At 49.0% G+C, this 13522-nt stretch overlaps 1 protein-coding gene across 6 annotated transcripts in view; it reads right to left on the bottom strand.

Moving 5' to 3' along the window:
• Positions 1-13522, bottom strand: part of CDCA7L (cell division cycle associated 7 like) — a 51319-nt gene that overhangs the window by 631 nt on the left and 37166 nt on the right. For 2 of the 6 annotated variants that reach the window (XM_079931169.1, XM_079931168.1), the window contains exons 2-9: positions 13250-13390; positions 8667-8804; positions 5149-5523; positions 3445-3516; positions 3160-3330; positions 2281-2406; positions 1201-1569; positions 43-179 (exon numbers count right to left, since the gene is read on the bottom strand). In XM_079931169.1, coding sequence (XP_079787295.1) covers positions 43-179; positions 1201-1569; positions 2281-2406; positions 3160-3330; positions 3445-3516; positions 5149-5523; positions 8667-8804; positions 13250-13390 — 1529 coding nt within the window. The remainder of the gene's footprint in view (positions 1-42; positions 180-1200; positions 1570-2280; positions 2407-3159; positions 3331-3444; positions 3517-5148; positions 5524-8666; positions 8805-13249; positions 13391-13522) is intronic. The other 4 variants (XM_079931173.1, XM_079931170.1, XM_079931172.1 and 1 more) reach the window with 3 other exon arrangements.

Below are 13522 nucleotides of genomic sequence, written 5' to 3'. Positions count from 1 at the left end.
ACCCGGGCATTACAACCTCTGTTTTTGATTTGTGAGGCTTACCTCTCCAGATATTCCTTAACGTTATTATAACCGTAAAACTTGGCCAGATGAATGAGGATGCCTGTGGCACAGCGACCATCACGCTTCCGACAGTAACTGCAATTGCAGATGCCCCGGCAGGGAGGACACACCCAACCCTAGGGAAGCAATGGCAGCAGGAATGCCCCCGTTATCAACAGGCTCTCCCCGCAAGATGAGCTTCTGATTGAGCCTGGATCACTCAGCCTCTCCACCAATCTTTAATCACGTGAGACTCTTCAGATAATCCTTCACCCTGTGACAGGTACTAATGTCTCCTTCCCCTGGCATGTTTCAAAAAGGTCCAGAAAGGTTGATCACCCCAGATCACGCATGCAGAAACACTGAAGCGTGTTGGTTTTAAACAGGACCAGGTGCATAGTTAGTAGACGTATGTTCAAAAAGTTTTGGAGAATTTCAGGTATCAGAGCAAGTGCAGGGCCCCTTACAACTTCACAGGTCACACGCCCAGGAGGTCGGCCCTGCTTCTGAGAGCATAGGGATTCTCAAATCACTCAACCTGAGTAGCAGTTTACATTCACCTGCAAACTCGGGACAGTCTATTTACCCCCATGACTGCTGCATAAGAGGTCTTGCAGCAGTTAAGAGCACAGACTCTGGAGCCAGACTGCCCAGGTTCAAGGGCATACACACTAACCATCATACTATGTATTATCTCATTTTACAGAGAGAACCAAGGTGTTGGGAGGCTAAAAGAATAACAACTGAAATAAACTGCACTAACAGACGTGAAATCTCAGAGCAGTGCAGGTGCGCACAGAAAGCACCCTACACCACGGTATACCCACCCCCTGGGCCTGGCCCCGGCAAATCCAAGGTAAAGGACGCTGCTGGAGGAAAGGGACACAGGCTCGCCTGTACAAACCCTAACTCTAAGAAAGCTTGCCTCTGACCCTGGAAAGCGAAACGCACTCTCTTCTCCAGTCCTATCTGGGGCAGGAAACTCTACTTTTCATTGCTGCCAGTCTCAAGAGGCAGAATGAAAAGGAGGGTGGTGAGGGGGGTCTACAAAACCCAGAGCTCTGCAGCTGCAGGTACCTGATAGAGGGCCCAGGAGCCCCGTCCTCAGCTTGCTCCCCTCACTGATACAACTCAGGCCAAGGCGAGCACTGTGCCTACCGGGTCCAGCAGCGCCGATCGCACGTCCTCCCCGTAGCGATTCCGCAGGCAAGGCCCACAAAACTGTCCTCGCACCCCGCCGCAGCTCTGGTTCCGACACACCGTCTTGGTGTCAATGGTTTTCTGCCGACACTGGTGGCAAGTGTTACCCTGAGGCGGAAGGCGGTGGGTGGTGAACATGGGATTTGGAGGGGGAGGCCCATGAGGCCACACGGATATCCTAAGTGCACAAAGCAGCCCTGCCTCTCCCCCAGAATCGAGCAGTGCTGTTTCTCTGGTACAAACACTGGCACTCTCTGGCAGCCTGTAAGCACTTTTAGTTCTGGGGCCAGAGAAGCCTCTTAGGGCAGATGAGACTGAGCCGGGAACCTGGAAGAAATGAAATGATCAGCTGGACAGAAATGATGGGAGAGACCAGAGCCCACAGGGGTGACAGGTGACTGAGTGATAAGCCCTGGGCAGCATCGCACGGCTCCCACCCAGTTCCTAGCAATCCGGTTACGTTCAGGATAAATCTCCTGGTTTTAAAACGCTGGCGATTCAATTGAAAACCTTTTAACAGTATTTAAGACACTGTCCCATTATCTAAAAAGGATGCGAAACGACACAAAGCCATCCTCTACATTACCATTCTAAAAAACTTAACACATTTCCTACCTACCAAAGATATTCTATCAAACTTTAGTTTCTATTGGTCATATAAAATATATATTATACGTACATTTTCAACAGTGTTAATACAGTGTTAATATTGGAAATATATTTCTGTTGGTTATAAAAGCGTATTAGTTTTTTCAACGTTTAAAACATAAAAACTATTTAAAATATAACAATTACAACTGTGCTTTTCCAGACTACACCCCTGCCTCCCCCCACAGATAATGCATCCCCCAGCGAGACCTGTCTCCCCTTTCCCAGTTACAGCTGCTCCCACTCGGAGCCCACCTCTGCGCCCTGGGGAGACGGCACAAACGCGTAAGCCCAGATACAGTTTAAAACAAGGCAGGATTTCAAATACCAGTGCCTGGGACTCCCAGTATAAGTCACGATCATGTGAATTATTCATCAGATATACTTTACCAGAACTTTATCATAGATTTTATCTCGAACAGTTATGGCCACATTCTCCAAGTCCTCTTCAGTGATGTCCTCCACTGGCCGAAAAGAAGATACACGGCGACGTCGTCGATATCCCTGGCATCTCCCCTGCAGAACGAGCCAAAGCAGAACTGGGCATTAGATGGCTTGGGCGGTTAAAAACAAATTATAGAAGTTTTAAGCTCCTCAGAGCTCTAGGACCATGCATGTTAACTATGTCCCTCTTCTATTTCCCTGAAATCATTCATACATTTTAGTCATTTGCTGAGCTCCTATCCTTAGTGCCAAGCCTCCCTGATAGCAAGGTGACACAGGACGATAAACCAGAAGCTCAGGGTTTCCCTGACCACTGAATGGTCACCTGCGGCAAGCTCTGTGAGGCCGGGGAAGTGAACCACACTGAACAGCCAAAGCCACAAATAGGAAGGGTCCAGAGTGTCTTGCTCTAGACTGAAAGCACTCCAAACTCCCCATTCCTAAACAGAAAGACCAGAGGCATCACTGTACTTGCCCACAAGCAAAACCACGAAGCCACCTGCTGCCGTTATCAGCCCTTTACAGCCTCCACTGGAGATGAAGCTGGGGTCCTAACCATTGCTCGGTTTAGAGGAAGGACCCGCTTCATGGCCTACAGCTTAGATCAAGCGCAAGCTTAGGCCCGGGGTTCTTTTCCGAGTGCGGTCCCAGGAGTACCCACAGCATCTGGGAACTTGGCTGAAATGCAACTTCTCAGCTGCTGCAGACCTACTGAGTCAGAACCTCAGCGCTCTCACCGAGCCCCAGAGGGCTGTGATGAACGCTCACGTGCGAGGACCGCTGGCTTAGACAAAGAAGCATTGGTTCATTATAGTCAGAAAATACCCCGCTTGTTGTCTTCCTTCTTCTGAAACTGTAAAACTCTTCTGCGAACTTGGCGGCCGACACGGTGAAGTTCTCCAGGGCGAACTTCTCGGGAGGCCGTGCGCTCCGGGCCGGGTTGGTGCGCCGTGTGATCTGTCCCTCTGAGAAGGCCCGCCTCACTGCTTTCTTCTTCTGCAGGTGAGAGCACAGACACACACAACTGGCTGCTTTCTGGAATGAAAGCCATCTAGCAACCGACTGTGTGCATGAGTACTGGAATCAATACATATAAGGAGTTCCACTTACAGAAGCTGAGTTCGGGGTTCGGAGCGGGAAGAAATCTGGCATTGAGTTCAATTCCGCCAATAATTGAGCAAGCTGAAGTTCAGAAGAAAGAAAGGATCGTGCATAAATATTGCCACGTCTACTTCATCTAACACGTTATCACAAGTCTTCCAGTTTGCAGCCATAAGAAACTTGTAGTTTACATAAGATCTCAGCAGTTGTTATTTTTTTAACCTCACATGTAAAGATTTTTATCTACGCAGGTGAGATGCTGATAGCATGAGAGGAATAAAATCTATGCCCGTTCGTTAGGTAGAAGAAGACACGATGAAAACTGTCCTGGAAGGTCCAAGGCCTGGAGCATGCGGTTAGAATCGTGACTGGGCTACTAACTCTCAGTGTGACCCTGGAACCTATCATTTTGCCCACCTGAATCAAGTTTCATCATGTTCACAACAGAAAAGGCCCAACTAGATCATTCCGGCAGTTATTCAGAGCTCCGAAACACTGATTCTTTAAGCTGGTTAATTTCTTATCAATAATTTCTGAAAATATTCCCAAATAAACACCTAAGAACACCAAATAACAGGCATTAACGTGCCAATCATACCATTAGGATTCCTTTTAGTTTTAGACTTACACAGAGGTATGGGTGTCACCCCTAAATCCTAAAATCATGAACATAATTCTTATTTTTTATTTTTTTATTTTTTTTTGCGGTACGCGGGCCTCTCACTGTTGTGGCCTCTCCCATTGCAGAGCACAGGCTCCAGACGCGCAGGCCCAGCAGCCATGGCTCACGGGCCCAGCCGCTCCACGGCATGTGGGATCTTCCCGGACCGGGGCACGAACCCGTGTCCCCTGCATCGGCAGGCGGACTCTCAACCACTGCACCACCAGGGAAGCCCTCATAGTTCTTATTTTAAAGACACAGAGAGATACGACGCTAAAAATTTCTCTTAACTGAGCACAAATATGTCTCTGGATAAATTATACCCCAAAGTAGGCTTTATATTTTCTTAAGCAACTTAATAGACATATAATAAGACTGCATATACAGTATCATTAAATTATGCTTTTTAAAAAGAAAATATTAAAGAAAAAAATATACTAAAATGCTAAAAGTGATGATGATTGGTATGATTTTTTTAAATTCTGTTGTGTATAAAATTATGAAGGAAACCACAGTTACTGACCACATACAGAAAAACCAAATACACAAAGATTTCACCTTGTTCCATTAATTATTCTGGTGAAAACGTTTTAAAGTGTTTCAGAACTGCTCAGTTCCTTTTAATACCTAGACCCCTTTCCTTCCTTTAGCTGATATCTTGACACTACAGCATCTAGGTTGAAAGCTGCCTGCCTGACCTGCACAAAGCAACTTCTAAGTGGGCTTCATGACACCCACGTTTACACACTGCTTCTTTCTGCTGGGAACAGGGCCTCTCATCTCCGTAAAATACCACTGCATATTTGCAACATAACTTGATCAACAGTAAATGGCGTTTAGTCCATGGCACTGTGGAGGGGGCTAAAAATGGTCCTGGGAGTCTCTGTTCCCAAACCAGAGCTAATCAGGTGATAACCGCTTGGGGTCCAAGAAAAGAGAAAGAACCCACAATGCCCAGAGCACACTTCCTGACCGAAGCCAAAGCAGCAGCAGCTGTGGGGACGCAGCCCTGGGAGCCCCAGCAGTGGCTGTCTTGGGCCGCGCGGCCTTACCATGGCTTTGTTCTCCTCGATGTTCATGGTCCTTTTCAGCAGGGCGTCTGAGCTCTCCTGGCCCTCGTCCCTGGAGTCGTCCTCAGACTCAGAGGCAGAATCTTCCCTTTCCTTCCTCTGTCTGCAGCTTGTCTTTCTTCCAAGAATTCCACTCTTACTGTCCTGTATGTGCGAGCCAGAAAACAACGGCTCAGGAGAACTGTTCTTACCGGCATTTTTTGCCGGTTTCTTGGTGGGGAACTGAAAGGCTACCCGAAGACCAATACTGCTTCTTCTCGGCCTGCTGCTTCTAGGTGGAGCCTCTTCTTCTTCATCTTCCTCTTCCTCACTCATGAAAGATGCTTTACCGTCATCACTGAGCTCTGACTCCACGAGCTAATGAAATGAGAGAAAGAACAAAGACAGTGCCTATAAACAAACCTTCAGAAAGACACACACTTAAAACCCCTCTGACAGTATTTTAGGGGAACAATGAATAGTTGAAAGCTCTCCCTTCCTATTGGTAGTTCCCTCTGAACTCTTCAGTTAAATGCGCAAGTACTTTGTAGATGAACAAAATCAAAGAGCAGGCTGCTACATGCTCTGGCCCAGCCACACCCACCGGCAGACTGTGTTCTGTTCAGAGCGTCAGGCTGGAAGCCAAACGCTGATGAGGTGGGCTCCTCCCCAGTGGACCGCCCAAGCTGGCACACCTGGGAGCCCAGGAATATGGGAATAAAGAAAAGGGTGTGCATGACATCAGAGGTATCCTCAGGTAAAAATGGAGTGCTGAGTGAAAAATAAAGTACCATTCTGCCCTAACTAGCTGGAACACAACTCATGAGTAAGAGGGACAGGAGAGCTGACTTCATTTTAGTGCAGTGACCAAGGAGCAGGCAGATGACCTGCCTTCGGGGTCAGTGGCGGAACCTCATCCCCAGGATACACTGGGTCCTCACTCAAGGGAAGCCTCCTCCCCTTTCTGTAACCCGCAGCGCCATGGGGTGCAATCAGGCAGACAGCTCTGCAGGGCGGCTGCAGGCACCTGTTCAGTCAGCTCAAGCAACTCTCAGCCTCAGTTTTCAGTCTCCACTCGGCATAGGTCTCCAGCATTAAAACATAACTTGGTTTCACACGTGAGAACACAGTAAGAATGGAAGGCAACAGCAAGGGGACATCTCAGATGCAAAGGACTCTTAGCAACAGCAGAGATGGGTTTAAATACTGGGATTGAGGTCATCACCTGGCCTCTTCCCTTGACCACAGGCTGGACAGTGTAGCCTGGGCACCTCTGTCAGGGACTCAGATTGTGAGGAGAGCTGAGAACAGCACCAGGAGCCGCCTGGGATTCAGTTAATGACTCTGCTTCTTCCTCGGTGACCACCCCCCCAAATTCCAGCTGGACTCAAGTTAAAAATAAAGCGGCGGGAGGGAAAAAAAAAAAGCAGACAGGGCTTCCCTGGTGGCTCAGTGGTTGAGAGTCTGCCTGCCGATGCAGGGGACACGGGTTCGTGCCCCGGTCCGGGAAGATCCCACATGCCGCGGAGCGGCTGGGCCCGTGAGCCATGGCCGCTGAGCCTGCGCGTCCAGAGCCTGTGCTCCGCAACGGGAGAGGCCACAACAGTGAGAGGCCCGCGTACCGCAAAAAAATTAAAAAAAAAAGCAGACAACTTCCAAACCTTGGTGTATGTATCAATGCACAAAAAGCCAGGCAGAGAAATAAGACTGTACTGTACGGAGTTACCTATTTGTTTTAATATCCTGAACTCTCCACATTAGTAGCTTTGGAATTCCAAATAGTGGGCTGCAGAGGAATCTATGTTAGAGGACACTGTTGGAGAACTTCAGAGGAGTTCTCTCCCCTGACTGGCTTTATTCATTTATCATAATCGCCGTCTAGCCCCCGTCTCTTTATCAAGGCCGTGGAGTAGCGTACTACAAAGGACTGAAGTACGGAAAGAGTCACCAGTGGAGACTCCGACCTGAGAGCCAGCACCACGGCTGCGGCAGTTTCACGTCTGGCTACAAGACCACTGGACACCAACGTAGAGTCATACCCTATTGCCAGAAAGGTGGTCTCACCACTACTCACTAGTGTGGGCGGGAGGTTGGGTGAGGAGGCAACAAGGCTTGCTTTCTCACTGAATTTCAAAATAAATGTACAGGTGGGCCTGCCCTGAGCTATGAGTTCTATCAGAGTCAACGTAACATGTCCCTAAATGTACAGATTTGGAAGAAAACCAAAAAAAAGGTGCTGGGGGTAATTCACTTTCGCATGCTGGAAACAAATTCTTTGCATATCCCAACATTACTTAGCTAAAGAAGAGAAGATAAACAAGTCACTAAGAGTAGATGATACCCATCAGGGTTTGGAAGGATCTCTAGAAACCGGAGCCTTGCTGGCCAGAACACAGGAACTGCCACGCAAATAACTTCTGTAAAGAAAGCCAAGGGGCGGGGGACTGAGGCCGATAGGTTGGCACAGGTCTGTGTTGCTATTCACAGAAATAAACCACCATCAAGCAAGGCAGCCTACCATCAAGGCTTTCAGGCCTTAAGTCCCCCCAGGAAAAGGTGAAGGACAAAGCAACGCTACTGGTTACAGCTTCTTTAAACACCCACACAGGTTCCACGCCACGAGTGCTTCTCTGGGAGCTTCTGAACGTAATGAGGCTTAACCGCTCTATCCCTTATCTTGATACCAAAGAAGGAAGTGGTGTATTGATTTTATGAGATAAATGTATGCTACTTTCCAGTTAGTAAAAAACATTTTTATGCCTAAAAAAAATCCAAAGGCTGTTCTTCAAAGTTACCCTGAGATTCAAATACTGGTCGGCAGTCAACTGGCCTAACTAAACACATGGACTAAAAAGAGATCAACCAACAAGTCTCTTGATGGCAAAGGGCTGAGGGCAGACTTCACTTAGGAATCAGACAAGCCCAGGTCACCTTTATCATTAAAAAGCCTGTCGTGATCCAAATCAAGAATGCACAGACAAAACTCTAAGTTTGTACCACAGCTAAATTTCTGCCAAATCAACTCCAAACCTAATTACTTGGCGCACAACAGAAAATGACTTTCAGGAACTTGTTACTCTCAGACCCTCCTCTTTTCAGATAAAAGAGGTTCAAAAAAGTCTGAAATAAATTCTCTGATAAGGATAATAAGGGACGCCTGGGACACATCCCCCCAGACTCCAAAGGCACCCAGGAAAGACAACTGGATTTTCTCTAAGAGCATAATGGACTGGTGGGCCAGGAATTCGCCTTAGAATAGCCGAGTTTACATTTAGCTAAGTGGCTTAGAAGATGGACACGTAAGAAAAAGTAAAATCTTCATATTTTGTTAACTGGCTTATAAGATGAACACGTAAAAACCAGTAAAATCTTTATATTTTGTTAACTGGCTTATAAGATGAACATGTAAGAAAAAGTAAAACCTTTTCATGTGTAAAGTGGCTTCTTACAAGTAACAATACAATTCGGAACCAGGACTAAAAATATTACAACCCACCCTCCCTCACGTTGATAAGTATTACCATTACTTCTGCGTCACTGTTAACATTCAGATCACTCTGCGTAAATCCTTCAAAATCTTCCGTCTCTGAGTCACTGTCCTCTCTAAAAATTCTCCTTAGCTCTTCTGTGAAGGTTGTGGACTGGAAACGCACATCCTGCTAAGTTAAAAACACATGTGTCATGGAGAAAGCAAGAAGAACAGAGGCTGGCAGGGGCTGGGGGCAAGGGCAGTCGCTGTTTAATGGGGACAGAGTTTCTGTGTGAGACGATGAAAACATTCTGGAAACAGATAATGGTGAAGGCCTCGAGACGCTGTGAATAACGCCTCTCAGTGTCTTGCACGCAGCACACTGGGACTTACCGCACTTAAAAATGGTTAAGATGGTAAATTTTATGTAGGTTTTACCACAATAAAAACACACGTATATATACATATTTTCCATAGTTTGCAGAAAGTTAGACCCACAAATTGAACAATTTCAAAAAACCAGAATGGCCGCAGCCTCCATCAGCTGGTGTCCCCCGGTAGGGGCTGATGGAATTCAGTTTCTCCCGCCGGGGCGGGGCCATCAGGAGCATCTGCGTTCACACAGAACAGAAAACACATGGAGAAGACCTGGCCCGGGCTCCTCCACACACGCTTGGCTTTCATTTCCAACAGCCATCCCAAGCCAGCTCCTCCCAGGGGAGATGCCTGGTTCACAGACAGCATGCCTCCGGGCAGGACAGGGCTGGAGGCTTCCACACCCCGCCCCGCCCCGCCCCCCGCCGAGAACGCAGTTGCTCCGTCACCCGCTAGGGAGTCTCTCTCCCGCAGGAGGTGAGAAGCAGCCACCGCCGGCAGGTAGCAAGGGAGCCCGAGGAAAGATGTTACACGGCTGACTCAGAAAGGACATGTTCCAGTCATGACTTTTTCTTTCTTTTGAACTCATAAAAATAAATGGCATGCTTGAAAGAGAGGAGGGGAAAAGCAAGAACGGCAGTACAGAACGGAGACCCACAAACCAGCCTCCTCCAAGCTGGCAGCCAGGCCTGCAGTCCATGCCCCCTGCTGCCTCTGACGTCCCCCCTCCTACCCCTGATGCAGGGGTATGACCCCTTATGACAGCACATGCGGCTGGAGAATCTTTATCTCCCTGCCTGCCTTTTCCCTGACTTTAATTATATACTTCTTCGACCTCGGATAATCAGTCTCTGGAGAAAAACAGACATAACAGACGAGTAGAAAAACTTCCCGGGGGAAAAAGAAAGAAATGCCTATATCCGGCATTTTTTTTAAGCTTAAAAATGTCTCCTGTGAATTATTATGGGTAATTGGAGTGACTGTGCTCAGATGTAAATTACTTCATCCCTTTGTTGATAGCTGTGGTGCAGCTGCTTAAAAAAAAATCACACACAAAAGGGAAGTTTCTTTAAAGTGAAATTCAAATTGTGCTTCAGGGAGACCAGCGCCGGCACTGCTGCACACACTACGTACAAGTTCACGCGGCTTCTCTCGGCGGGTTAAAATGGATCCGCAGTGTGTGGGGTCCAGGTGGGGAAGCAGCAGGCCAGGGTCTGTCGTGAAGAATGGTGCGCGGTTGGCTCCCAAGGAAACCCACCACCTCCGAGGGCAGGAAACATCTGGCTCAAGAGCCCTGGGCCAGCCCCTGCAGGCTGCTGCAGGGCAGTGGGGCCCATGTGCACACTTCATCATCGACCCGAAGTCCCTGGCTGGAGCCCGAACAGGTCATGCCTTGGAACAGCAGGTTCCAACCTGCCAGTCCTCTGGCTCTTTCTGTGCTTTGAGCTGGTGTCACAGGCAGCCGTCAGCCTGGGAGAGATCAGTATCTCTGGTGGCCAGTTCTGATAGAGAAAACAAGTCAGCTGCAGCCCTAGACCAAGGCCCATGCTTTTATTCTCCTGATTTCACAGGGTGTAAAAACCATCTTTAATGGGGTCTGTAACAAAGCGAACATCCACTCCACAGTCTCCTGTGTCCCTGGTTATAAGCCTCACACAGCTCTTTGTTCTCCGAAATCTGGCCGTTATCCTTTAAAATCACTACTAGACAGTATGTTGTGGGCTTTGGTGACCTGCATCTACCGTGATCAAGAACATAAGCAGGGCTTCCCTGGTGGTGCAGTGTTTGAGGGTCCGCCTGCCGGTGCAGGGGACACGGGTTCGTGCCCCGGTCCGGGAAGATCCCACGTGCCGCGGAACGGCTGGGCCCGTGAGCCATGGCCGCTAAGCCTGCGCGTCCGGAGCCTGTGCTCCGCAACGGGAGAGGCCACAGCAGTGAGAGGCCCGCGTGCCACAAAAAAAAATTTAAAAAAAAAAGAACATAAGCAAATAACAGATCAGAAGAGAAGCTAACAGAGTGGTGACTTTTTTTTTTATTTTGAAGCTCATGGGATGTGAAGAAACAGACTGGAAGTCATGGTGGCTGAACCAGTCGGACAAGTATCCCACCTCAGTTCCACCCCACGGGTGCTCCTTCACCCATGGGCACTGGATGTATGAAACAAGAGGAAAGGGACAACCCAAGGAAGCAGCCCAAGCCGGGGAAGCTGGAAAGCACCATTCAAGTACGAGGCCCCTTCCATCAAGGAGCCTGTCATTTAGTAAGGGAGCTGGACAAGTCCACAGGTCCCCATGGCGAGGATCAGTGTTGTAAGGGAGACACATGCAACACGGCGCACAGAAAGAAAGAAAATCCAGTAAGACTTCGTGGAAGCAGAATCATTTGAGCTGCATCTAAACTGGGCTAGAGGCTAGAAAGATGCTGAGAGCGCACAGAGGCAGGATGAAGAGCCTGGACCAGTGTGCACGGGGGGCAGAACAGTGCAGGCGGGGGGCACGGATGCAGTTTCTGGTCTCCAGAACCGTGCAAGGCACGAGGCTGAGAAGTGGGGCTCCTAGATTAGGAACATCCCAGCTCGGCCACTTCTCAGATGTGAGGCCTCAGACCAAGTCACTTCACCTCCCCACACTTCAGTTTCATCACCCGTGAAACAGGAATAATAACAGCGCCTGCACCTTCCCAGGGAGACAGTGAATTAAGGGCACTCTGCGTGAAAAGCATGTTGTCACGGGCCACGGAATGCATGCTGGGGTCAGACTCGGGAGCAGGGCTGGACTGGGGGCAGGTGTGAGGGCACAGGAGAAGGGGCAGTCGTCACAGCAGCAAGAGCGGCCGCTCTGTTCCTTAAGGCCTGCCGCCCGCCAGGCTCGTGCTGGCGCTTCACACAACGTCCCGCGCCGCTCAGAGGGCCACTCACGCCGGACCCAACAGGCTGCCCCTCACTGCCTGACCACATTCGAACGGAGGGACTGGCGATTTCTGAACAGGGGAGGATGGCGACCAGAGCTCAGTCCCACACCTGCGGGAAGGACTATGAGAACCATGGGAGCTGAGGAGGGAAGAGACAGGAAGGGATGGAGGTGAGGAACATGGCAGAAGATTCATCAGCTCCTGCAAGGGACTTGAGGAGATGGGTGAGGAAACAGGAGGCGTCAAGAGCTCCAAAGTTGGAGACAAAAATGGGGAAGACAGACAACCAGGGAGGGAAAATGGTGAGTTTCAGATCTCTCTTGAGCAATGACGACGGATCCAAGTGTCTGTCAGAAGTATATCTGGGGCTGGAGGGAAGACCCAAACCACAAAGGACCAGGAGGCAACGGCTGAGACCAGGCCAGGCACTGAGATCATTAAGTGGAAAGGTCTGAAGATAAAATCGTGGAGAACATCCACAGATGGGGACAGGAAGTAGAAGGGATGACAACAAAGAACAAAAGGTGTAAGAGAAAAGAGACCAAGGGGAGTGGAAGCAGGTGGCTGGGGGGGGGGGGGGCGGCGGGGTGTCAAATGGTGCAGAGGCATCAAACAAGGTGAGGAGACCACACACACTGCCGTCAAGCGGGGGCTTCACTTACATAATTAACTGTCTGCCTTCCTCTACTTCCCCAGTGGAAGCTAGGTGGGTTTAACTCACAGCCTTTTAGGGAGGCCATGGTCGAGGGAGAATGAGGAATTTTGAGTGCCACAAAGGAACTCAGAAAAAAATGCCACGGAAGCCTGGATACTTTGGCCATGCTCCTGCCAAATCCCAACATAAACCTCCAGGAATCTACCTCTCCGAGAACTGCAACTTGTGTCTGCCACAGATCAAAGGAATTAAAGAAAGAACAATCCCATGAGTGAGGTGCGGACAGAGCCTCACCGCAGCAGCACAGAGGCCATGTGTCTCATGGTAACCACACACTCCTACGCTATCGCTGGGGGATCAGCCCTCCCCTGCCAGCTGTGTGAGAGCGCTCCAAATACAGCCTGGCCACAGGCTGCAGCCCCGAGGTGGCAAAGAAGACGGATTTGATCATGTGAGGTCCCCTTTACTGAAAAAAAATATATATATATATTGTACATAGAAAGGATTTAAACAGCAAAACTGAGCGAGGTACCCCCACCAGTTGCTTGAAACATGAAGGTGTAACACTAATAAAACAAGATGCTCGACAATTAACTGATACCACCAGTCTCAGACTATGTTCAAGTAAAAGAATATCCGAACCAAGATCCAAGCTTCCAGACGGATACGCCTGCCTTGAAAGGAGGCACCCATACCTGCTTCCCTGACTCCAGTGAGTCAAAACTATAGCAGCTCTCCTCTGATGACAGGGTTTCCATGGGAACATCATCTCGGAAACCGACAAACTCTTCATCATCACTGGGGGCGTTAAAGATGTCAGCCACTTCTTTAGGGATCTGTTTGGATTGAAAAAAGGACGATAATATCAGGGGCTGTTATAATCACTTAGGGAAATTTTGTAGAGGAGTAGGAATTACCATCTCATGACCTTATCAATCTGCCATGGTTGCTCACAAAACCCCAATAAC

Source organism: Stenella coeruleoalba (genome assembly GCF_951394435.1).
Source record: "Stenella coeruleoalba genome assembly, chromosome: 9".
NCBI lineage: Eukaryota > Metazoa > Chordata > Mammalia > Artiodactyla > Delphinidae > Stenella > Stenella coeruleoalba.
Note: the sequence above shows the minus strand (reverse complement) of the source record. Positions and strands in the feature narration are given on the sequence as shown.